Source organism: Aptenodytes forsteri, unplaced genomic scaffold (assembly GCF_000699145.1).
Source record: "Aptenodytes forsteri isolate BGI_AS27 unplaced genomic scaffold, ASM69914v1 Scaffold57, whole genome shotgun sequence".
In the NCBI taxonomy this organism is placed as follows: domain Eukaryota; kingdom Metazoa; phylum Chordata; class Aves; order Sphenisciformes; family Spheniscidae; genus Aptenodytes; species Aptenodytes forsteri.
Genome location: NW_008796220.1, coordinates 4,242,813 through 4,267,570, shown reverse-complemented (window position 1 = coordinate 4,267,570; position 24,758 = coordinate 4,242,813). Strand labels below are relative to the sequence as shown.

Genomic DNA, 24,758 nt, shown 5'->3' with positions numbered 1-24,758 from the left:
ACCAGCTTAATCCAGGCTCAAGCACCCCCCCAACCACAGCCTGAGGATGTAGTTTTTCATTATAGCTGCACTGACTGAGCTGTGACCCCACTTTCCCAACTCTCTCATGACTTGATGTCTTCTGCAGGGGTAGGTATGGGATTTTTTTTGTGGTTTTTTTGGTTTTTTTTTTTTTTAATCAGTTCGTCTCACTAAAGCAGGTCATCATGGCTACAGACAACTGTTAGGGCACTGCAGCAGTAGGAAGGAGACAGAACATACAGTGCAAGGGTACAGACCAAAAGAAATACTAAAGTGAGCAAGAACAGACAGCAGAACTTACTCAAACAAAAGAGACCTTCAAAAGCATACTAAAAAAAAAAAAATGTAATCACCTCAAAGGTCTTCCAGTTAAAAAAAATCATCTCGTTACAAATACAACTGATGTGTATTCTAACCATTTCAATAATAACTAGCCTGCTGTACGATCACAGTAAAACCACGTCAATGTAGAAAACTCACCTTCACAAAGTTGTCAGGGAACATGCCCCTTTTGCCATTTAGCTCCCCTTCTAACCATCCTTCTTCTTCCAGTTTTTTCACATTCCTGATGATTTCCCCAACTCGGATTGTTAACTCATCATCATGCACTGCATCATAGTCATATTCCACGATATAGTCCACTAAAAAAAAAAAAAAAAAAAAAACAGTGAACAATTCAGACATGGAAATGCAACTTGAAATTCCACCATGCATGTACAACCTAATGACAAATGCTACAAACAAGGGTTTCCCTTACAGCAACACTCATTTGTGAACTGTAGTGTTCCCAACCATTTTGGGGAGGGGAAAAAAACCTGCAGTGTCACCTATTTTGGTGGTGGTGGTGGGTAGGTTTTTGTGCACACAGTGAACAATTCAGACATGGAAATGCAACTTGAAATTCCACCATGCATGTACAACCTAATGACAAATGCTACAAACAAGGGTTTCCCTTACAGCAACACTCATTTGTGAACTGTAGTGTTCCCAACCATTTTGGGGAGGGGAAAAAAACCTGCAGTGTCACCTATTTTGGTGGTGGTGGTGGGTAGGTTTTTGTGCACGTGCGGTGGAAGGGATTGCTGGCAGTGGTCCCCCCCCCCCCACCCCGCCAAGTCCCAGCCCAAGATTTAACTATGAATAATCACTGCCAAGTCCCAGCCCAAGATTTACCAACTATGAATCACTGCTCACAGGGCAAGCGTTTGTTACTCAGCACATAGTTGGGGCCAAGGAGGGAGAAGGGTTCAAAATGTGCATGTACGGTACATACATGCAATGCTTTGTTAATTCTCATACTTGCATCTGCTATTATAGCTGCAAGAAATTGATTGCTGCACACACAATATTTTTGCAGGTTTGATCCAAGCAATGTAATACAGCCAGGTGTAAAACTGACAATGTCATACAATTTAATTTGCAAAGACATGTAAAAGGCACCCTCCTTCAGATTCATCTGGTTTTGTATGAAGAAGAACAAGCAAGCGAGCTTTAATTTTGATACAATTAAGTTTACTCGGAGGAGCATAGCAATGTATTTACATACTTGTCCATCTGTTGCACAAGATCCACAAGAGTTGCTTACCGACAGCTTAAGGCTCGTTTGGCAATAAAAACTCATTTGTTCATCAAGAAATTCTGTTTATGCCAGAAATTTCCACAAACCTGCAGCAATCAAATAATCTTCCCTCTCACTCAAATCCAGTCAGGATACCCAGTATCCTGACTGGATATCCAATGTAACCCTGTTCTCACCAAAACCTCCCTCTCCTCTGCAGATCACAAGAAACACGAACAAAGATGAGAGCACAACAGGGTTAAAAAAGAAATCCTGAATGGCTGTAAAAGTTTTTTCCCAGGTTACTCCTTATTCAATCAGTGCATGATAACATCCAACAATTAATTCACAAGTTAAGGAATCAAATGGGAGAAAGTATTTCTTCCCGGTATTGAACTTACAGCTCCACTAATCAATGTATAATTCTGATCTGTGGACAGTTTTGATCAGAAGTGCTGCTGCGCACATGTTGCAACATAGCCTTTATCACTCTGATGCCTATAGATGAAGTCAGAAAACCCTTGGTAAAAAACAGAACCATGTGATGGTGCCATGAATACAAGAGAAGCTAGAATGATCTGTCTGGCAAACTATTTTCTGAATACACCCATTAACAAAGGAGCCAGTTGAATATAAACATGAAGACTTAGTTTTGCTTTTTTTCCATTAAGAAAGAAAATTTTCTTTCTTGTGAACAGAAGTCATCACCAGAGTTATCCGCTCGTGATACACATTGTGGAACTCCTAACATACGCTTTTTGTACTGTATATATTTATTTTTGCCAAACACATTCTCTAAGCTTGCTTCAAGGCATCATATTTCCCCATTACTGCCTGCAGCAAGCATAGTAGTTTTGTCTTGCTTCTGCACTGAATTGTTTTTTGAGTGGCTGACAGGAAATATTGCCCAACAGATAGGAAATTCTGGCAGCCACAGATCATAAAGACAACTGGCATTCATCACCTACAGTCTGGAAATAAAAATGTCATCTTCCAACCAACTCAACCCCACCAGTTTGGAAAACTACAAATGCATAAAAATGTAAGAAATATCCATGTTACATATTTCTCTCATGATAAACTCTGTTTTTAAGCACATTAGTAGGTATTACGTTTCAATATACACACACTGTAGGACAGTTTTACGAAGTTAAACATGGAAAATGGATCAGAACACAGTGTCAGTCATGGTAAACGCTTACAGCATTGCAGACTATGACTTGAACTGCCAAACACCTGGTCTTTTTTCCACAGAAGTAGTAGGTAATCATAGCCACACTATGTCAACATGAACTAATTATTTTGAAAGCTTCTTTACTTCCTTGGGGGAACATTTCTGTATTTGCGCTTGAAATGCACAACACGTTCATTTTGGTCACCTTTCCAGACTGTAAAACATGGACTCAGTCATGCCAACAACCGAAGGAGGATCTCGAGAACTTCCCAGTCATCATCCATGAGTCTGTGTTCCAAAGAAAAATAGCAGCAAATGAATATACTTTTTTTTTTTTTTAAATTTAGGTGCTGAATTTCCTCTTGTATGTCAGTGATACTCAATACCACCCTCATTCTCATGGATACATACACAAAACAGATCTAAACTCTGCTCTCTCACCTGAGAAGCAAGAGAGGTCACGGGGAATGTCAAGATAGTTTCATCCCGTATGTTTTTTCATGTGAAGACACAGAAACAGCAAGAAGCTACACATCTCTCTACTACTTGATCCTCAAGAGGAACACTTACCAGTTTTGCTTTTCAACATTAGCAAGTAGCAGTAGATGAACCATCCAGGTAATTAGGACTGCAGTGTGATGGGCAAGAAACCATTCTACTGCCAAAACAGTCCAGGTTAAATAAGCCTCTGAAAGGTCTTCAAGTATAATATTTACCCAAGCAAAAACAGTGTTCAGTGGTGACAGAAAATGTTTTTAAGGAATCACAACTCCTTATAATAACGATAATTAGGAGTCATCTCAGTCCACGGATTATACTTCTGAACACTTGAAGTAGTTCTGAATGCTTCTGAATTATACTTCTGAATGCTTAAAGCTCTCACTTAAAAGCTTTACTCAAGAACAGATGTGATACTAAAATCAGTCAGCAGTAAGTTGAACTGCAAGTAATATAAGCTGGTCAAAACGTTCAAAAACCAGAAAGTCTCAACTGGTAGAAGGTGCAGAACACCTCAGCAACACAAACTACCAAAAATACCTATCTTACCTCCCCTCTGCTTTTTACACAGCTTTCTCCATTTCAAACCCAACTCAAATCAATTATCTGTAGCTTAAAAGTCCATAATGACCAAGTCTTGGATGAAAAAGTTCTCTCAAGCTTGAGTGAGGTTAATCGTGCTCTTTTTGCACATCCAGCAGGATCAAAGCTCACCTGAGAGGGAGACAACATTCTTCTAAGTTTTCACAGGCAGCATGGGCCATCACAAACCATCTCCTATACAGCATACAAAGAAGATGTCTTTATCCTAGATCTCTAATAAGTAAGTGACAACCTCGTTTTGGCAAGAATTCAAAAGATAAGCATCCTTCCAACCAAGGGAAGAGGGAAGGAAACAAAAAAGTGACAGGCCAAATTAGAGTCAGGTTGATTAGGGTATTATAGGAAATAAGTTATAACAGACTGTAAGAACTGACAGAACAAATTTAGAAACATGGAACTAGGTTCAGTGCCCTGGTAGCAGTCAAGAGGTTGGAAGCTCTGTTCAATGAAGCATCAGAGGCAGCTGAGCCTGTGCCACTCAAGAGCACCAGAGTGGTGATAGTGGGAATTAGCAAAGATGTATGAAGAGGAAATCATGCCTGACCAACCTGACAGCCTTCCACGATGAAATGACTAGTTCAGTGGACGATGGGAAAGCAGCAGACATTGTTGATCTCAACTTCAGCAAGGCTTTGGACACTGTCTCCCATAACAGCCTCATACACAAACTGATAAGAGTATAGGCCAGGTGAGCATACAGTGAAATGGACTGAAAACTGTCCAAAATGCCAGACTCAAAGGGTTGCGATCAATGACACAAAGTCCAGCTGGAGGAGAGTCACCAGCAGTGTGCCCCAGAAGTCAGTGCTGAGTTGTTCAACATCTTCATTAATGATCTGGATGATGGGACTGAATGCACCCTCAGCAAGTCTGCAGACGATACAAAACCGTGAGAAGTGGCTAACAGACCGACGGGTGTGCTGCTGTTCAGAGGGACCTCAAGAGGCTGAGGAAATGGACCAACAGGAACCTCATGAAGTTCAAAGGGAAATGCCAAGTCCTGCCCTTGGGGGAGGAACAACCCGGTACAGGCTGTGGACTGCTTGGCTGGAAAGCAGATTGGCAGAGGACCTGGTGGACACCAAGTTGACATGAGCCAGCAACGCACCCTTGCAGCAATAGAAGGCCAACAGCATCTTGGGATGCATTAGGAGTAATATTGCCAGCAGATTGAGGGAGGTGATCCTCCCCCTCTGCTCAGCACTGGTGAGACCCATCTGGAGCACTGGGTCCTGTTCTGGGGTCCCCAGTACAAGACAGACATGAACATACTGCAGCGAGCCCAACAAAGGGCCAAAAAGATGATTAAGGGACTGGAGCATCTTCATGCAAGGAAAGGCTGAAAGAGCTGGAAGAAGACTCATGGAGATCTTATTAATGAGAGCATGGAGAAGACTGAGCGATGCCCAGTGAAAGAACGAGAGGCAGCGGGCAAACACTGAAGTGGAACAAATTCCATAAACATATATACACACACATATATATATATGTACACATACACACTGCAAGAGTGATCAAAAACTGGAACAGTTTGTCCTGAGGGGCTGTGCAGTCTCCTTAGAGATGCTCAAAACCCAGCTGGACATGGTCCTGAGCAACCTGCTGTAGCTGACCCTGCTCTGAGCAGGAGTTGGACTAGATGATCTCCAAAGGTGCCTTCCAGCCTCAGCGATTCTGTGACTGATTCAAGCCAAAGATATGCCTTAGGTGGCAGCTTTCTGTCATCCAGCCGTGACAGCTTTCCAACTTAATTAGGGAACTTCCCAGTTGGTGCTTTTTGAAGGTTTTGACCCATTTTCAGGGGCAGGGCATCGATTAAATCAACAGTGCTAAGTGAAAAAAAGAAAAGATATTGACTGGCCATCTTTGGGGGAAAGGTGGTTATAGCAGGCTTTACGGGAGGGGTCTGTTCAGCTCTTGGTTTCGAGTAAGATGACAACGTGACTAATGAAACAATAAAACAGACCAAACACGTCAAAGCCAGTCAGCCCTGACAACAGCTACAGACTACGTTGTTCCCCATGGCAAAGACGCAAAGTGTCCTGTCTAACAACACTGCCTCTTTGACAAAATAGCTCACACTATTAGTCAACATAGTAACGCTGCCTGCACAAGGCATTCAGTCACTGCTGGCACAGGTGGACTCTCCACTTCTCGAAAACTTACACAACCGGCTCTTTTGCCAACCACATCCCGGTGCCAAAGCAGAAGGCAAGCCTCCTGATAAGCATGGCCGCGTAACACCCATCTTCACTGACTTTAAACAAAGGCAGTCTTCAGCTACTCAGACTCTTTCTGAAGTTGGCTATTATAGGTAACTAAGGCCCCCTGGGAACCCTACAAGAAAAAAAACATAAATAAATCAGCAAAAGAATGGAAAATACACTGAAATTCTAGCATGCCTGTGTCTTCAACAGAAATAACCAAGTGTGAGACACTCATCCAGCAAAGAGCACAATTTCACATTCTTGGTACTTTGTTTAGGATATTACAATACTGTCAGAATCCAGTGACCTTTCTGTAGTAGCCAGAAAGAGACACAAACCAGATATAAAATAAATCCCATGAAAAACACATTTAATAGCTTATAAAATGAAAAAAATAGTTTGTGGGATAACTGAAATCCTTGCATATAACTCTAAAGCTATTCAGGAAGCCTTGCTGAAACTTGCAGCAGACCTGGAGGAAGAGTCCAACATCAAACAGCAAAAGGAGCTTGAGTTGCGTGCCATGCTCCATAAAGGTCTCTTCAGGCTGGTTTTCGGTCAGCTCAGATTAAAAGTCATTTATTGGAACGTGAACCATGGAAAGTTGTGTGGCCTCCAGAAGCATCTTGCCAGCAGAACTGCAGTTACGCTAGAAACTGAGACTTTGCTTTTCCAATTTATCATAACAAGACAGTTGCTAGATGCCTGAAACAAGCTTTATTAGTACTGTTATTTCCACTTGTACATCTATCACAAAAAAACCAAAGTTTAGTCTTCTGTAAAACCAAGCTAACATTTTTGTCATTATTTATGAATGACACACAGAGTTGCAAAGGTGTTTAGTTTTATAGCAGACAGCAAGCTTACACTAGAGACAAAAGATGACAGAAGACACAATCTTATCCTTTTAACTATCATACTTTTCTTCACAACTATCTCAAAATCAGATGCTGGACTGAAGGAAAAAGCTCCTTCCAATTGCTTTCCCCCAGAAACATTCCTACAATTTGTGAGATCTAAGAGTTCCAGCTGTTTTAATAGTAATACCATAGTATACGTTTGGCCGCTGAAGACAGATCTTAACACTGAAAAAGCAGTTCAGGTGTTTAAATGCTGAACAATGAAAACACACCCATAAGTGTTAAACATTAAGTAGTGGTTCTGAGAATGTTTTTTTCCCCACTTCAACGCCACATAATTCCCTGTTATCCTGACCTAAGTCACTAATGACAACTCATATGCTCAAATGAAGAGACCTGGTGGACTCCCCATTGCCCTTAGAATTCTAGCCCCTGCTTCCAAAACTGCATGAGTTTTGCCCTACAAAGCTCTCCTGGTAAGACACACGCACAAGGTGAGCACCAGGGTTTGGCAACCAAAGACAAATCCCTCCTGGCCAAAAGCCTCTACTGCTCTGCCGCCAGGCTCCTCCTTCTGCGCTCTGCATCTGCTCCCGTGATTCACTCTCCTGTTTACACAACGACCCACAATGATCATAATAACCAGTTCCCCAAAGATCAAAGTATTCTTTTGGGGTACAGGTGTGGGTTTGGTCTTCCTCACACTGAGCAGGGAAGTGCCTCACACTTCCCACTATTGGGGAAACCACCCCAACCACTGGTCTTGTGCAAAAAGGTACTTCCCTTCCTTTCACACCCCAATAGCCATCAGCATGAGAAACAGCCTAGGGACTGAACCTTGAACAGATGGAAACATACAGTATTTCCTTCTTTCCTTCTCACAGTGCCCAAGACAGCTACATCACTAATGGCAAGTGGGAAACCTGCAAAGTTGTACTTCCAAGACATCTTAACCCAGGGATGCTGTGATCCCATCCTCTTCTCTGTGTGTTCACATAGTCCCTTCCCCCTGCTCTGCGTGAATCAGATAAAGAAAACAGCCCGGGAGAAAACTATTTAGTGTCGATTTTCTGCAAGTTTATCTCCCTAAGATGGCTCACTGCAGGGTCAGAGGAGCAGGATTGCACCAAACCCAACTTAGATCAACATCTACATCACTGTTACCGTCCAGATCAGGAGCACACTTCTCAGTGAAGCTCCGAACCATCCTCATTTATTGTGCTTCAGTTCACAGCATGGTGCAGTCCCACAGCAAATAATCTGGATTTCTTTTCACTGAAATTAAATCAAAGATATGCAGCCCAGAAGCACTTTTAATGCTAGTCTTTAATAGGCATTAAGTCCATGGGATGAGACTAGAACTATGATGATATACAAGTGTCCAAAACATGCAATATGAATGTCAGGTCCCTAACACCAGCAGTTTCCCTCTACAGATTCACTCATCTTGCCCCTCACCATTTGCTGCTTTGCACATAGCCAAAATCTGCCACGAAACCACATCCTAACATAATGCATTAATGATGCAAGGCCACTGGATTCCCGTCAACTCTGATGTTGACTCTGATGTCAGAGATGCAGTTCCAAGCTATTAAGACATCGAACAAGGAAAGAGTATATTTAACTAATGGAGACCATGCAGTCTACACATATTTTACAGTACAGTTCACCACAGCCTTCAGTAAATCAACAGTTTTAAGTCACACTATACAGAATAGCAGACACTTAACCAAGCTGAGCCATGCGGAGCCATCACGTTCATGCTCCACGGGGAGGACCTGCAAAACAGCTGCATCACGAGGACTACTGAAAGCATTATGCGTCACGAGTAAGATGTTCTACCTTCATAGCAGCTCAAAAGGAGGTCAGGCGCCTCCTGTATGGCCTCAGAAACAGCAGTGACACATAGCAGAGCCATTTCTACCTGTGCCTACTCCAAAGTGAGCCATACCTGTCATGCCAGCTCCAGTCCTGATAAACAACTCTCTACCGAAGCAGTCATATTGCTTCCTGCTCCTGAAGCTTTGATCCCCTACATGCCAGCCAAGCAAACTTCTGCTGCCACAAGGAAGGGATGTGGCAGAGGAGGCACTTTGCAGTTTAAGACAATGCTGACCTCATATATTCAAATATTGACTTAAAAGTCTTGTTTTAAGCCAAGTGCCCTGAGCCATCGGGATTCTTTCATTAGTTTATAATAAAACAACATAATGCCAATGGAATTGAAAGATTTTCATGCCATTCTATATACATTTTCTTTTAAGCATATACAATTAACTCCCAATTTGCTGTAAGCTGATTGTTCCAGTAGTGGATTATTTCAAAGACGAAGAACATAAATCCATAGAATTTATTAGCTCAGGTGCTGGGCAAATAAATATTGCTTTCAAGCAATAAGATGCCTTCAACACGAACACACACACACTGTTGGACCCAAGCTGATTCTATGTAAAACCAGCTCATCTGTGTCCACCCAAACTCTGGGAGCACTGTAAACGCCCTGCTGCCACCCAGCAGGGACTCAGTTTGGATCCCAACAGGATTTGCTCCATTTGAAGCAACAGCCTTCACACTCACTCCAACACACCCCACGTCTCAGAAGGTTCATTAGGTTTCATGCAGCATTAGATGAGCCATGGCAAGCAGCCACCATGCTGCAGTCAGGCCAAATTCCCCAACAAGCCCTCTTTCCACTTCTCCGGCATAAGAGCTGATCAGACAGAGCACCATCCCCGCCTGAGCTCACATGCATGCAGCACTGTGCCAGGGCAGCTCAGTCTTCCAGTCCCAGCCCCCCCCCTACCAGATTAAAAAAAAAAAAAAAAAGTCTTTTTAGAAGGGAATTTAAAAATCAAAGTCTTTCCAAAGACCATAGCACTGGTTATCAAGAAAATATTCTTCTGGAATACAGTGTATCTTTTCTATCACAAGTTGCCACCAAAAAGGCGCTGGATATATGTGATGGTTTACAAGATCAGTTAGAAACTTAATGAGTACTCTAGAGTGCTTACAGTAAGGGTATTTTATACTATTATAAAGATAGCTTTTAGGAAAAAAATTAATGAAGTCAGAATAAACACAGACACGGGGGGGAACAAAAACAATCAAACAAAAAACAACACAGCAACAAAACAACTTTCACACATATTAAGTCTCACAATATCCAATATCACATTTGGACCTCTGCTTGCCCAAACTTCAGCATCAGCAGCCCAGCTACTGTCAGCTTCCCGTTTTGATTAAATACTATGAGCTTCAAGGGAAAAAAATTGCCATGGAAGAGGGGAAGTAACAAGCTGGAATAAAAGGTAGTTCTGTTATTTTCCTAAAGTATGGGGTCCCACTGCATTTTATACTTCCTAATGATAATGGAGACCTTATTGTATCCTTTCAGTATATAAAGGGGGCTTATAAGAAAGATGGAGAGAGACTTTTTACCAAGGTCTGTAGTGACAGGACAAGGGGCAGTGGCTTTAAACTGAAAGAGGGTAGATTTAGATTAGATACAAGGAAGAAGTTCTTCACTATGAGGGTGGTGAGACACTGGAACAGGTTGCCCAGAGAAGCTGTGGATGCCCCAACCCTGAAAGCATTCAAAATCAGGTTGGACGGGGCTCTGAGCAACCTGATCTAGTGAAAGATGTCCCTGCCCATCGAGGATGGTTGGACTGGATGATCTTTGAAGGTCCCTTCCAACCCAAACCATTCTATGATTCAGACAGAAAAATCTTTTAATGAGATTTTACCTAGGTGTTAGATATACATACAAATAAAAGAACGTATCAGTAACTGGCTTTAGCATGTTCTCTTTCAGAGGCATCCTGTGACTTTCAGAGACTTGTGATTAACAAGATCTGTCAGATCCCTCATTAAAGTTTCTCACACTTCTAATTTTACATCTACAGCTGACAGGCAACTCTGCAGAAGTTGGCCAAACTGAAATTAATTTCAGCCACTGAACACTTCTCCCCAAAATACCTTCCTGCTCCTATTCCACTGACATCACAATCATGAACTCTCAGACAGTGTGATCCCCAGCCGGCTCCTGTCGCTGTCAAAGCCAGTGATAAGGCAATTTGAGTAAAGTTTTGCTTCTTTTTTTTTTCTTTCCACCCTGCAGTCTGCTGTTTTTCCTTACTCCTTTTATAATTTGCCCTATGCTGCGTCACCCCATTCTAGCACAAACCTTTTCTGCTTTAGAGCAACAATCCTTTTACAGCAATAGCTTGCCTAAAAAAAGGAAAATAAAAACAAAAATAGCAGGCTACACCCATGAGACAGTCGAAAGCCAGGAGCCTTGGTTCTGTCAGCACAGAACTAGTCCATCTGGAAGCTGTCCTGGATCCGCCTGGCATTTTTAGATTGGGCAACTCAGTGGTGCATTCCCCAAGAAATGACTCACCACGCATTTTTAATAAAAGATTGTCTAATTTTACAGCCCAGTAAGAATGGCTGAAGTAATTAAGAAAATGAACAAATGAAAACTGTAAAAAATGTACGCTTTTCCTCCCAAACTATTTCAAGTAATGAGAAACTCATTGCATTCTAACAGTAGCCATCTCAAACACCAGCTTCTCGAGCTGGCTCCGGTACAATTAGCAAGATACTTTGTGAAGAAAATTAGATAGTATAGCAGAAATCCTGCTCAGCAGCCTGCCCTGAAGCATTAAAGATGCAAACCACGCATGCCTCATTTTCCTGCTTCAGGCTCCCGTAATTTTCTAGAGTGCATCCTAGTGCTTACCACTGTGTATGATAGAACACACTTAAAAAATTAAGTTTGTCAATTTTCACTTCCCTAAAGCGAATCATTCCCATACATACCCTCATAATCCTACAACTGTATCCTGTAGATAAGTCATCATCACCAGCCAGCTGCAAAAAGAGCGTTTTAGTGATACATTCCTCACTGCAGGTACATTAAACTGACACTAGAAGAAGCATCCGATCATGTCTTCTCCTATATTATCAGAAATACTTGTCTTAAATTTGGTCACAAACTTAATAAATGCTAAAATTGTGGATTTGGTTTTACCCCCTCGCTTCTATGAGCGCGAATTGCCAGGCTCCTCCCATTAAAACAAGAGAAGACATGAAATAGGAAATATTAGAGTAAGATCTCTACCACCTACAGGTATTTGATACTACCTTGTAAGGACAGAAGAGGTCAAAATGTTTCACCTGGGAAGTTACGTTAAGCAGAAAGTGATGTTTTGTGCTACTTGCTATTTCCTTCAGTCCGAGTAGAGCTCACTGCCAAAAACCAGCCTGGAAGTGAGAGGTGACACCTGCAGGAAAGGTAGCAAATGTCTTCACAAGCAAAGGTGAAAAACTGTTATTAAATTAATAAGGATATTAAACCTGGGATCTTAGAAGGCACAGGGGAATGTACTTTAAAAAAAGCACACCACGTTTTCTTAAGTCAAGACTCGGACACTGTTCCATATATAGATTTATGTCTCTTCCTTCCCTTAAGTTAATTTTATAACATCTATTTGGCAAAACATTCAAGGCGAGTCACAAAACACCAAATTACAAAAGCTGCTATAACAGAGCCATGCCAAAAAGTTCTGAAGAACAAAAAAAGTCATACCTCATTTAGATTTAGTCCAAATCCAAAGCACCAAATAAGCAGTAAGAGTACCACAGGGTCAACACCGTATTTATAGGTTTTTCCCTTAAAATCTCCACTAGATAATTAGCTCACAAAAATACATTTGAAGTTGAAGACTCTGTTGCTTATCTCAGTTAGAATCCTTTTTACAAAGTCATCCCCTTCCCCCTCCTAAAAAAAAAAAAAATAATCTGTATTTGAATTTTACAAAAGTTTTCTTCCTTCAATATCAGGACCCCATATTACTACAACAGCTTCAGCTCCTCCTGCAGATATTTTTCAGGACTCTTCTTGCCAAAAAGGACAGCATGATCATAGCTCCAGATTACAAATTCATGAGTTACAAAAACAAGAAAGTCTCTGAGTCTCTGAAAGCCTTTTGGGTTTAAACCAAAAGAAAAACTCCTTTCACGCTCTTAAAAAAAAGAAAAAATAAAAGAAGAAAAAAGCAAAAATGCTTTGATAGATGGCCTACAATTTGGCACATACCTAATTCAGAATGACAATTAGAATTTCTGCAAACACGGCAAGAATCTGGCTTTGAAATAAATTTATGGAAACTTAAAAGCATCATTTGGAGCATGCACAAAGTGTTCCCTTCATCTTTAAAAACAGGCATGATGCAATAGTCTGAATGGTCCCAGATTGGGATCTTGCAAAAACCACAAAATATGCTTAGCATTAAAACAGGGACAAGTGTTCCTATCCGACTTCATGCTGTCAGAACGGTCCATACTAATTATGGCATTAATAAAGTTAATTTACTTTTCAGTGTGGACATTTTAGTCAACACAAAAAAACTGAACCGTTGATTGAAAAGCACAAAGAAAAATCCTTATACAATGGATTTTTACAAAAGCCAGTCAAAACTGCAAATGCTCAAGGGCACCCTACAATCTCAACCAGATAGTTTTAAAGGAGACAAAATTGCTTCATTAGCTCAATTATGTTCTAAAAGTTAGGAGATCAAGTCCTTTAAACATCCATTTGTAACTTGAATTTTGAAGGATTTAAACATATCTTATTAAGACCATGATTTAAACCTGCATGGCTTGCAGTATTTCCAATCACAGAAAAACAAGGTTTGAAAGGACCTCTGGAGGTTGCTTACTCCAAACTGGTCAGAGCAAGGCTAACCTCAAAGTCAAATCGGGTCACTCAAGGCATGCTCCAGCTAAATTTTAGAAGTCTTCAAAGGATGGAGTTAGAACAGCCACCCTGGGCACCTTTCCTGGTATTGAAGTCTTACAGTAATTTTTCCCCATTATATTCAACAGGAATTACCGTTGTCCTCACTTGCAGCCATTGATTTACATTTTTTCACTGTGCCTCCAAGGAGACTATGGCTATCTCTTCTTCATGCTAGACCAACTTCTTGCACACTATACGCACTAGCATCCCAACCACACTCGACTCTCCTGTTTGTTGGCATCCCTCTTGCATTTGAGGGGAAAGAGGAGCAAAACTGGACACAGTATTTTAGTAACATCCTCATGGGTGCCAGGTAGCGGGGAACAACCACCCCCCATTACCTGCTAGCTACTGTCCTGCTTGTGCCACCTGGTAGACAGCAAAGTTGTTCCCTCCTAGGTGCTGGATTATGCATTTGTCTTTTTGGAACCACAGGAGGTTCCTGTTGGCCCATTCCCCCAGTACTACTGCAGCACATCAACCATCCCCCCTCCCCATTCACTGTGGTTTTTTTCAGGTACCTGAACATAATCTTGAGCACTTGAAGAAACCAGGCTCGCATGAGCGTCCCAATCGGCCTATCCTCCTGCTTCACTCCCAATGATTCTTCCCCTGTACACCCATTTTGTTGAAATATGCCAGAAGAGTAGTGTCTCAAAAATAAGAGCTATTTCCCCCCCTCCTCAGAGTCAGCACTAAAGCACCCAAATCACAGGCCTCCCAGAGGAAAAGACTTCAGGATTGCCCCAACACTCCTGCTCTTTTAACCTGATGGTTGGCTAATCACCAAATATGCAGCTTGGAAGCAGCTACAGCATGTGCTGTGTCTTGCACAGCTAATTGATAGTAACACAGAACGATCGGTATTTGAAGAATTTGGGGAGAGAGCAGAGGCATTACTGGAGGTTATGAAAAGCTGTCTGGGGCAAGGGATACTGGTCGCTGCGGTCAGGAGACAAAGCACCCGAACACAAGTTCATAGAAAGCGAACACACACCTCCACCATTCCCAACACATTCGCTTGAAGCAGTAGTTTGGATTCCAGAAACAAGTGAAATCCTTTTGACTGTCCCCATGTATTTCACAACTACCAGGCACAACCCTGGTGACCCAACTACACACAAAAAAAATGTAAAATCAAGAGGAGAGAAAAATCAGCAATATAACTTCAGCTTTTTAAAAAAAAAAAACAGGTCAGGATTTACCTCTTCAATTGCTGCGCAGAACTGCAAAAGCGTGATACAGCAGCGTACATAAAGATCCAGCAATTCTGTCTTGGTAGGAAATTAGCATGGTCGTGCTGCATGGACATGGCAGGTTGTGTCTTACTCTACTGACAGTACATCTCATGTTTCATAAACAGCTTTATTTCATCTGCTATTCATCAAGCCAGAGGCTTCCTGTTACTAGTTATCTACCAGGGCAGGTTTTCTTCTACTACCTACACATTAGAAGCCATTTACATTACAATCCATATACATATTTTATGATTCTCTCTCAGTAAGGATGCAGCATTAAGATTGAAAGAGCAAACCCTCTTCCCACAAAATAAGCATCTAGTAAGAAGATGAACACATGAAAATTAGAGGAAACAGTTTTATGCACTCTCAACTGTGCTTTTACTTGAGAACCACCACACTGTTAATTCACATACAGCCCTACAGCACATACAGCTACAAGCAATGCCTTCAAGCTCTCCTTAAGCTGCAAAGGGTTTCATCCAAGATGGTTTCCAATTCCCCTGCTTCCCTGTACCACATCCTTACACAGATACTGGTATGCAGTAAAAGCAGATTCTGTTTTTATGAGAAGCCTAAGTATAACACTACTTTAACATTTTCACAGTAACTACTGTCTTCCACTTGAGAGACAAACTCTCCTTCCCTGTGCTGAAGGATGAGGTATGTTTTCGGTACCACGCATAGCTTGAGTCAGGCAAAGCAAGCATCATATTTGATTTTCAAGAGCAAAACAGCACCGTTTACAATAGTTTGTTTAATAAAAGGACTTTATTCTGCTGTTTCCACTTTTCTGAAAGATCTGCTGCCTCCTTATCTACCATACCTGTGACAGTATGGGATTAACATATTTGCTTTTGTCCTCAAGTCTACAAAAGACTTGTGCCCCTCAGCACTTCCACTGCCCCAATTTCAGAATGGCATCTCATTTTACCTGGCTTCAGCACAGCACTAACTCAGATGAACACAAAAAGCAGTGTTGTTTGGGACACTGAGGTTTCAAACAAACAGCCCATGGCCCATTCTTCAGATAGTCATCCGAAACTGCTCACAGTCCTAGGCAGCTTGCAAATCTAGCTGAATTTGTGAAGTCTTGTACTAAAAACTCTGAACAAAAGAATATTCTTCACTTAACCACTTCGGAAACCAAACAGATGGGCTCTGCTTTTCAGGAACAGTCGCTTTAGTCATTTACAGAGAATACAGTTTCTTACACCTAATCCAACAATCTGAGAATAAAGGAGTGACCCTGCATGCTCTCCCCCTACTTGTTCCCATACCACTGCCTCTTCCCTTGTGCTGGTCTCGCAGTTGTGCTGCTCCAGGGTGTGCCGGTTTAGTTTGCTGCCAAATCAGCCAGCTGGTTCTCTTCCAGTTGGATTCAACTCTGGCCAGTATCTTGAACTAGATCATCCCATGGACACATGATCACTAAGTCTGCCAAAAGGGAAGATTCAAGAATGCACTGAGATGGGCATCATCCAGGGGATTGACCATATCAAGAAATGATGGATCTAGCACTTCCCTTGGCAGTTTGTTCTGGTAGTTAATAACTTCCCCGATAGAAACATTCAGATGTTAAGATGAGTGCAAACAGCAACATAGTTTACCTTAAATTTTAGGCAGGCTTATTCTAGTTAATCTTGCATTTATTGATTTATGACAGTACTAAATAAGCCAAAATCCAAAAAGCATTTAAGTGATGGGAACATTAAAGTTCAGCCCAACTGCAGAAAACCAGGATACAGAAGGACAGAGGCTTTTTTTTTCCCTACATACTGTGCTCAGTCTTCTTCTCAAAACATACACATTACTGAGGACAACCAAAACCAAAATCCACAGAAATACAAACAGCACCTCAATAACAAGTTGTAGCTGTTTAGGAACTATTTTCTCTTTAAAGGTATTATTATACCAATAAAAAAAAAAAGAATGCAAGTTAGAAGCACAGTTTAAAAAGGGCACTTGGCTGGCTTAAAATGGATGGGAGAGGATGTCAAGGAGATTAAAAAAAGCATTATAAAGATTAGGAACAAAAAAGCTGTGAAATAATCTGTTTGCTGGATCGTGAACACTTAGGGAGAGGAATTAATATAGACACTCAGAAGAAGCTTATGAAATTTCAGCTTGGATCAGTGCAAAGTAACTGCAGGCTAAAATGGAAAAGGAGAAACACTCCCCCTTCCCTGGCTCCTGAAATATAGTCCCATCCACACTCTTGCACAGGAGCTAATGACTGTGCAGTCAGGGTAAGGCCATTCAGTTTGCTGACATGATGGCAAACCTGGCACAAGAGTTTCTTCCACACCAGCCAGCTTATCAGCTCACACCGCATACTCATAACCGCTAGAGCCATGGCAAGCCAAGAAGGGGCATCGCAAAGCTCTGGCCCTTTTTGGCAGCAGCCTGAAGTTATCTCTGCTGAAGAACCGTGTGAAACTGCACCCACAGGATGACTTCAGGAGAAGAGAGATTGCATGCAAAGCAGCCTTAAAACAAATCCTTTCATAACTAAAGATACAAGTTCAGAGTTAAGTGATGTGATTCTCCTTTACTAGAGAGTGAAAACTTCATGAAACTAGCGGTTTCATTTCTTCAAGCAGCAAAGATGGGAGACTTTTCTCCCCCCAGTCCCAAGGAAGCATTGAGTGGAAACAACTTGAACCATTCTGAGAAGTTTGCTTATTGTTCTGCTTTTGTGTTTTTCCTGAAAAATGGAGAAACAAAGCAGCTTGGGGAAAAAAAAAAAACCTATGTGGAATTAAGGTAAACGGGTATGTTTCCAGTAAATCCACAACTGAACTAAAGACCTAAAATTAGAAGACAATAATTTCTATCAGGCATGACTTTGACAACTGCTGTAAATGGGCTGCAGCTGACACCGCTGTAAGCAGCATCCTCAGCCTCCTCCTGCTTCCATTCACTCTGTTTGCAATCACAGAATCATAGAATCATTAAGGTTGGAAAAGACCTCTAAGATCATCGAGTCCAACTGTTGACCCAACACCACCATGCCCACTAAACCATGTCCTTAAGCGCCTCATCTACACATCTTTTAAATACTTCCAGGGATGGGGACTCAACCACTTCCCTGGGCAGCCTGGTCCAATCTTTAACCACTCTTTCAGGAAAGAAATTTTTCTGACCATGAGCTTAGTCTCAGTTTCTGGAGAGCCAGCCTGGCTGAAAGCTAATCCAGGAAGACAGGGAAGTTTCAGAAGACTCAGCTCGTACAAGCAAAGGCAGAGGACAATACTCACTAGCCAGAGGTAAATGAAGGGTGAGACTTTATTTCAGCGCCAGCTTAAAAAGATCAAGCTACATATCCAGTCAAAAACATTTGACTAAGACTGACCACCTAGTAATTTTATCCAAGAGGTAGAAACAGATGACTTAAGAGTCTTCTTTAAATGGTAAGTCAGGCAAGTTTCCAGGAACTCCAGCAAAACTGCCTTCTTAATTTAAAACTAAAATAAAAATCAATAACAACTCCAATCCACAAAAATCTGTTCACAGCGCTACATATCCAGTCAAAAACATTTGACTAAGACTGACCACCTAGTAATTTTATCCAAGAGGTAGAAACAGATGACTTAAGAGTCTTCTTTAAATGGTAAGTCAGGCAAGTTTCCAGGAACTCCAGCAAAACTGCCTTCTTAATTTAAAACTAAAATAAAAATCAATAACAACTCCAATCCACAAAAATCTGTTCACAGCAGCTGAGACTCCTGTGCTGCAGAAGCGAAATTTAAAAAAAAAAAAAAGAGAGAGATTACCTGCTACTGCTTAATTCCAAAACCATTTATGTATTCCTCTACTGTCAAAAAGTATCACATTTCATGGCAATTTAGGTACTGTTAAGAAAACAGCATGAGCTTAAGCCATTTAAGTAATTTAAAATAATACTTTATCTGGTTGAAGTAATAAAGGTGATAAAATTAATTTTGAGATTCTTAAGCAACAATGTCAAATTTAAACTCAAAGTTTACAATCGCAAAGCTCTTCAGCACTAAGGCACGCAAGCAGACAGATCCTCGCTTCCTTCTCCAGAGTTCAGTGGAGAACTCCAACTGCAATCCTCTCCTGTAACATCACAAGTCAGCACTGTCCAAATTGCTGAAATTAAAGGAAAATGGTTCTTTTTTTAATAATTCAAAATATTAGATTCTAATTTGTTCCCCTGAAAGCAATCCTGCCTAACACCTTGAGCATGTTATAGGCAATATATATACCTTTAAGAAAACTTAATATTCTAAATGACCTTGTATTATATTCTTTCCAGTGTACATCACCCTAAAAGTGGAAAGATTTAACTCATTTGGCAGACACACATACTGTGACTTCTCCTTCAAACTGATTTAGGACTCTGGCAGTGGTAGATCTTAAATTTTTCAGGAAATGCAGATATACTGTTCAAAAATATCTACAATGCTTCATTTTCTTCATTCAAGATTTCTGAAAAAGCAACATTTCATATTGATTTTATATAGAGAAAGTAAATTCTGCACATGGCTAGAGCAGCAAAACATAATCCCACCCAAAAATACTTGTTGGCATTAGTCAGAGAAAGTAAATAGCTGTGCTGGCATCACATTATTCAAACGAATTGAAGTTTACGCTAAGAAACACAGAATAATCTAGGCTGAGAGGAACCTACAGAGGCCATCTAGGTGAACATCCTGCTCAAAGCAAGGCTAGCATCAAAATTAAATCTTTGGTATGCTTTTATTTAACATAGCAAGGGATCACTCTAGGAAAGAGGCAACTGAACAGGCAGTTTTAGTACTTCAGCCCTGCTAACAACCAGTGTGACAGGACAGCCGAGGGCAATGCACAAGCAGGGTTACACTCGCACCATCACAGTGACAAAGTTATGTAAAACTAGTTCTCATCACTGCACTTCCAAGAAGATAAGGGACAGCAAAGCCACAGGTGTCCCCTTCACAGGGAGCAGGGCACATTTTAGATAGTTAGCAAATTCACAATTTGGAGTAGAAGAGAAAAGCAATGTTCATGGAAAGGAAGAGTGTCAGGGAAGAAAAAGTTGAACATAATTTAACTACATTATAAAATATAGGAAGCCAGTTAAAAAAAAAACCACAAAAACTTTAAAAGGAACAGAAGTCTAAACCCCTGTACTGGACCAGAGACACATTTTAAGTGCCCAGGTGGTAATCACAGGTTGGACTAGCTACTAGAAATCACTACACCCCAGACCCACCAGCAACAAATTTCACCTGATCGACTTACCCACTCCTGTCAAGATGACGTAAGTCACTTTAAACACTTTCATTGCTGCTCTTTCCTAACAAATCACTTTTATAAAACCGGGTTAGGGAAATACTAAACCAGCAGTCACATGTGACAGCATCTCCAAGGAAGCAAAATGGATGGGAAGAGCAGAACTATGACAGGCAGAGCGGGACAGACCGGGCAGCCACCTCACTCAGCCGGACAGTACAGCGTGCCTGACCATGCATTGCCTGTGTTTATGCAACAAAAACCCACTAAGGGACAAAAAAACCTAACACAGGCAGACAATGGAGTGAAGACGGCCAGTGAAGGTGAAGAGTCTTCAAAGGGAAGATCCTACCTAGCTGAAACAAAAACTCTAAGAACTGTTAGGAAAACAAAAGAAACCAAGACAGCAAATATAATTACACCCCTGCATGGAGTTAAGTCTTGAACACATACACAGTCCTGAACAATGCTCCACAAGAAGATAAAAGTGCTATCAAAATTAAAATAACCATCCAGTAAAGGTGACCAACACCTGGGATGGCTGGCAAACAAGGAAAGTAGACGTAGAGAGACTTCTCAGTCTGAAGTCACCAAACAATCATCCACCATTTCTCAAAAATACAAAGGAGTCAGGCAGAACAAGCAGCAGCTTTAGGGAAAAAAACCACATGCTGAAAGGACCTATTTCTGACACGCACCCCCATTCATGCTAAACAGGGACTCTCACTGCCACAGGTAGTTGTGGAGGACCAGAGCCACATTCCTCTTTGTCCAAGTCCCCGATGGTCCATCCCCATCTATAAAAAAGGTCTGGTGAAACTACAAACACCGTTGAGCAAGTCCATAAATTACTAATTGCCAGACCACGGGTTTTTATAAAAAAAAATAAAGAACTTTCCATGACAGACCTGCTTTCCATATCCTTTTCCTCCCTACCTGCCCCACAGACAGGGCTCTCAGCACAGCAGCTCTTACATTCTTGGAAAAACAAAAGAGGAAAGAACTGAGCTGACAGAATCTCTGGCACCTTTTGATGGGATTTCTCCTCTACCTTGACCCAAACCCAGTATCCATCAACTCTTCCCAGTTATTGTAATTTGGTTTCCCAGTAGCTTCCAGAGGTCAACCTTCCATCATCTTCCCTTATAGTTTTGTCTAGAATAAAGAAAATGATAATAAGAAAGCACTTTGCTCAACATTGCCAGTACAAGTACAGTTCGTCTGTCGACATTAGGCTTGTCAAGTACCCTAGTGCAGAAGGGCTGCAATAACTTGTACTTCTGATTAAGTAATTTTATTCTTCAGTAGTTTACTGTGAATAAAGTTCAACTGTACATTGCATCTTAGATATTTCTTGGTAAAAATACTACCTGAAGGACTCTTGAGCTATCCTAGTCCTTTGTTGTTTTTCAGTTGTTTCTTTGTTTTTAAAATTAGAGAACCTTGAAGTAATGTTTTAAGTGGTTCTTGTAATACTACTAGTGAATACTGAAACAATCTGTCACTGTCCCTGTGACAGTATGTTAAAAATATTCAGTCTGCTTATAAAAACCTTCTAGATTTTTTTCTGTTGCCAACACGAAGGTGAAGAAAGCAACAGGCTTCACACAAGTTTCATGTTTGATGAACTTACTAAATAGTTTCTGTAGACCAAACATATTTAAGTATACTTATACTCATTGTGTGAGCAATGAAGAAGTATGTCTGGCTTCTTAAAGTATTCCAAAGTTATAAAGTTTTCTAACGATGAAATGCAGCAACTTCAAATGTACTAACTTGTGGGAACCACAAATCAAAGCTTGCACAAGTTTTTAGAAATAAAAAACAAAAAAAAAAGGGGGGGGGGGGGAGAAAATGCATATAGCTAAGATACTGACAGAAGTCCAGTAGATTTCAGTGTACCACTGTGGCAGCTGTTGTTGCAATATTTCATTTTAAGTTGTGCTACCATAAAAAAAATTAGTTGGACACTGCAAATTTAGCTCAACCTTCCTGTTAACGTGCAAGTTGTATAATCAAACCATTTCTCAACTATAATTAGGAAAAATATGTTACTGAGCCATAGAAGTAAACCGGACAGATGTTATAATGCACCGATACATGGAACTCTACCTCCAAGTGGATATCAACCCAAGGCGGCAAAAAGATAATTGCCTCAAAGTTTTTTTCCCCAGAACATCTGAATACATTTTTTTCCTTTAATTAATCTATTTCTCTGTCTATTTGTAGAGCCATATGTTGAATCCTCATGATTAATCTAGTAGAGAAGGCAAATAATTATAATGACAGAGCTTAAGCATGTAACTGGCCATTACTAGTAACTTTATGCAGTCTAGTGTTTGTCACCTCTGATAACATCCTCCTCCCCATCTTTCAAGCATCTGAATGACACGTGCTCTTGCAACATTAATTTCCAGTTAAAACAAGAACATAAAAGAACCTGTTCCAAGGCATTTTGTATTTCTGCCCTTCTCCTTTTAGTTCCTCCAGAGTCATACTGCCCCATTCTTACTTCTCCGTAAGTCTCAGAAACCCTTGATTGAGTTTGTCAAACAGATACCTCAACAGTCCCCTCCAAGCCACCTCTTACATGTAAAATCTCTTTCATAAGCTGACATAAAAGACAAACAATGTCTTATCAAGAGCCAGCTCTACCATGATGTCATTCATAAAATAACCAAATAATGACTTCTCAAGGTAAACATGAGGCCATCACTAAATACAGCGAGTGCAGCGCAAACTACAGTTAGTTCTTTTTCCACTCTTATTTTTAGAGATGTTTTACTGTACATTCCTCCCTACTTTTGGTCACAAGAGAGTAACACTTGAAAATGTGAATAAAGGATGACACCTTCACAGAAAGTCTGTTTAAAAGGCTCTGGAATCATTCTGCAATCATTTATAGAGGTTTGCCACCGTTCTGGCACAAACAGTTCTATAATTGCCCATGCATACAAATTGTTATGGTTATAACAATCCATGCAATAACAATACTTGACATGGAGTATATGCACCCACTCAATTCAGTCTCCTCTGGAGCAGTAATAATATGTTCACTACTGTAATCAGAAGAGGCAGAGAAAGAAGCCACACTTAAGAAAAGGAAGGGTAAGGAAAAATACATAAAACAATGTCATATAGTAATCATTAGTCATAAACTGGATTCAGTCTTTTATTAATAGTCATATACAGTATTCCTAACTGCATACTAATAATTTTAATAATCCAGACCTACCATATGTAAATCCTCAGGTATTTCACATTTCAGCATTACACAGTCTGAGTTCAAAACGTTGAACTAGCATACTAAACCTTTATGCTATAGGAACTACCATGGCAGGCCACCGCAAATGACCTGGGTAAACACTTCTCACTTACAAGTAAGACGATGCAGCCCAAAAGAAACGAAACAGTAATTCTTACCTATTCTGAACAATCACAAGCATCAAAAAGTGAGTTCTTTAAGTTTGGTTTGTATCAGAACCTAACACACCAATTTCACTTTATATTTTCAGACTTCATTTTAAGTGTGCTTTGATCACGTAAGACAGCTTTCCTTAAAATGAAAACACTGAAATCACATCTTTATAATCAGGAGGCGCACAAGTCAAGAGGAGCACGTATCGCTTCACTAACTGCACGTTTAATCTGCACGCCATGCACTTCTTCCCTTCTTTTTATGCACAAGGGGGAGGAAACAAAGCTATACAAAAGCCAGGTATGCTTCCACTTAAAAAGCTTAAGTCACGCTCATCAAACGTGGCACGCTTGCACACAGCAATGTAAGCACACACATGCCTCTTCACACAACACACAAAGCCACCGTCACACGCACCGTTGCACACACCCCTCCAGAAGTACATTAAGCAGCTGATGTTATACCAGACAGCGAAGCAAGGGATGCAATACGAGTGGAGATAACTGAGAAGACAAAATGGTCAGTGGACCATTTTGGACCCCAGTGGGGGAACTCTGAATAAGGAAAGAGGGCTCTGAAGAGTGATGTTTAAGTCACACTTCCATACTTCTCTATGCAGATGCTCTTACTTTAAAAGTTAGACCCAGTACAACTGATTGTTTTGAGTGTAAACCTGAACTGGCACGCTATGAAAACAGGAATACTTTGAGTCGTTATACACTTGCTTTTTTTAAGCCAACACCTTGGTGGAGAAATAGGTGAAGGCACAGCACAAACTGAAGCTAGGTAAAAAAAATCCGAAATGGCTGGATTTAATCAGGACAACTTCTACTCTTCACCAAGCCACTCCAACCAAGCTCCCTCCGACCAGCACTGGATCAGAGTTCGCTGTACGGCTTTAAACCTCGCTCTCCCCACCGAAAACCACGTAACCCCCGGCGCTGCCACCCACCTCCTCCCGCCCCGCGCCCCCGCCGCTGCCCCCCGGGACAGGTCGGGCAAGAGGGAGCGGCCCCGGCCTCTCCCAGCCCCGCCGCCGCCCCTCGTCCCGCCGAGGAGGCAGCGTTTACCCAAGCACCTGCGAGCACCTGCCGCCGCCAGCTCCCGCCCGCCGGGCCCGGGCACCCGCCGCCGC

At 41.2% G+C, this 24,758-nt stretch overlaps 1 protein-coding gene across 1 annotated transcript in view; it reads right to left on the bottom strand.

Moving 5' to 3' along the window:
- The window catches only part of CD2AP (CD2 associated protein), a 135,764-nt gene that overhangs the window by 64,848 nt on the left and 46,158 nt on the right, over positions 1-24,758 (bottom strand). The window contains exon 2 of the mRNA XM_009289011.1: positions 502-662. Within this exon, the coding sequence (XP_009287286.1) occupies positions 502-662 (161 nt within the window). The remainder of the gene's footprint in view (positions 1-501; positions 663-24,758) is intronic.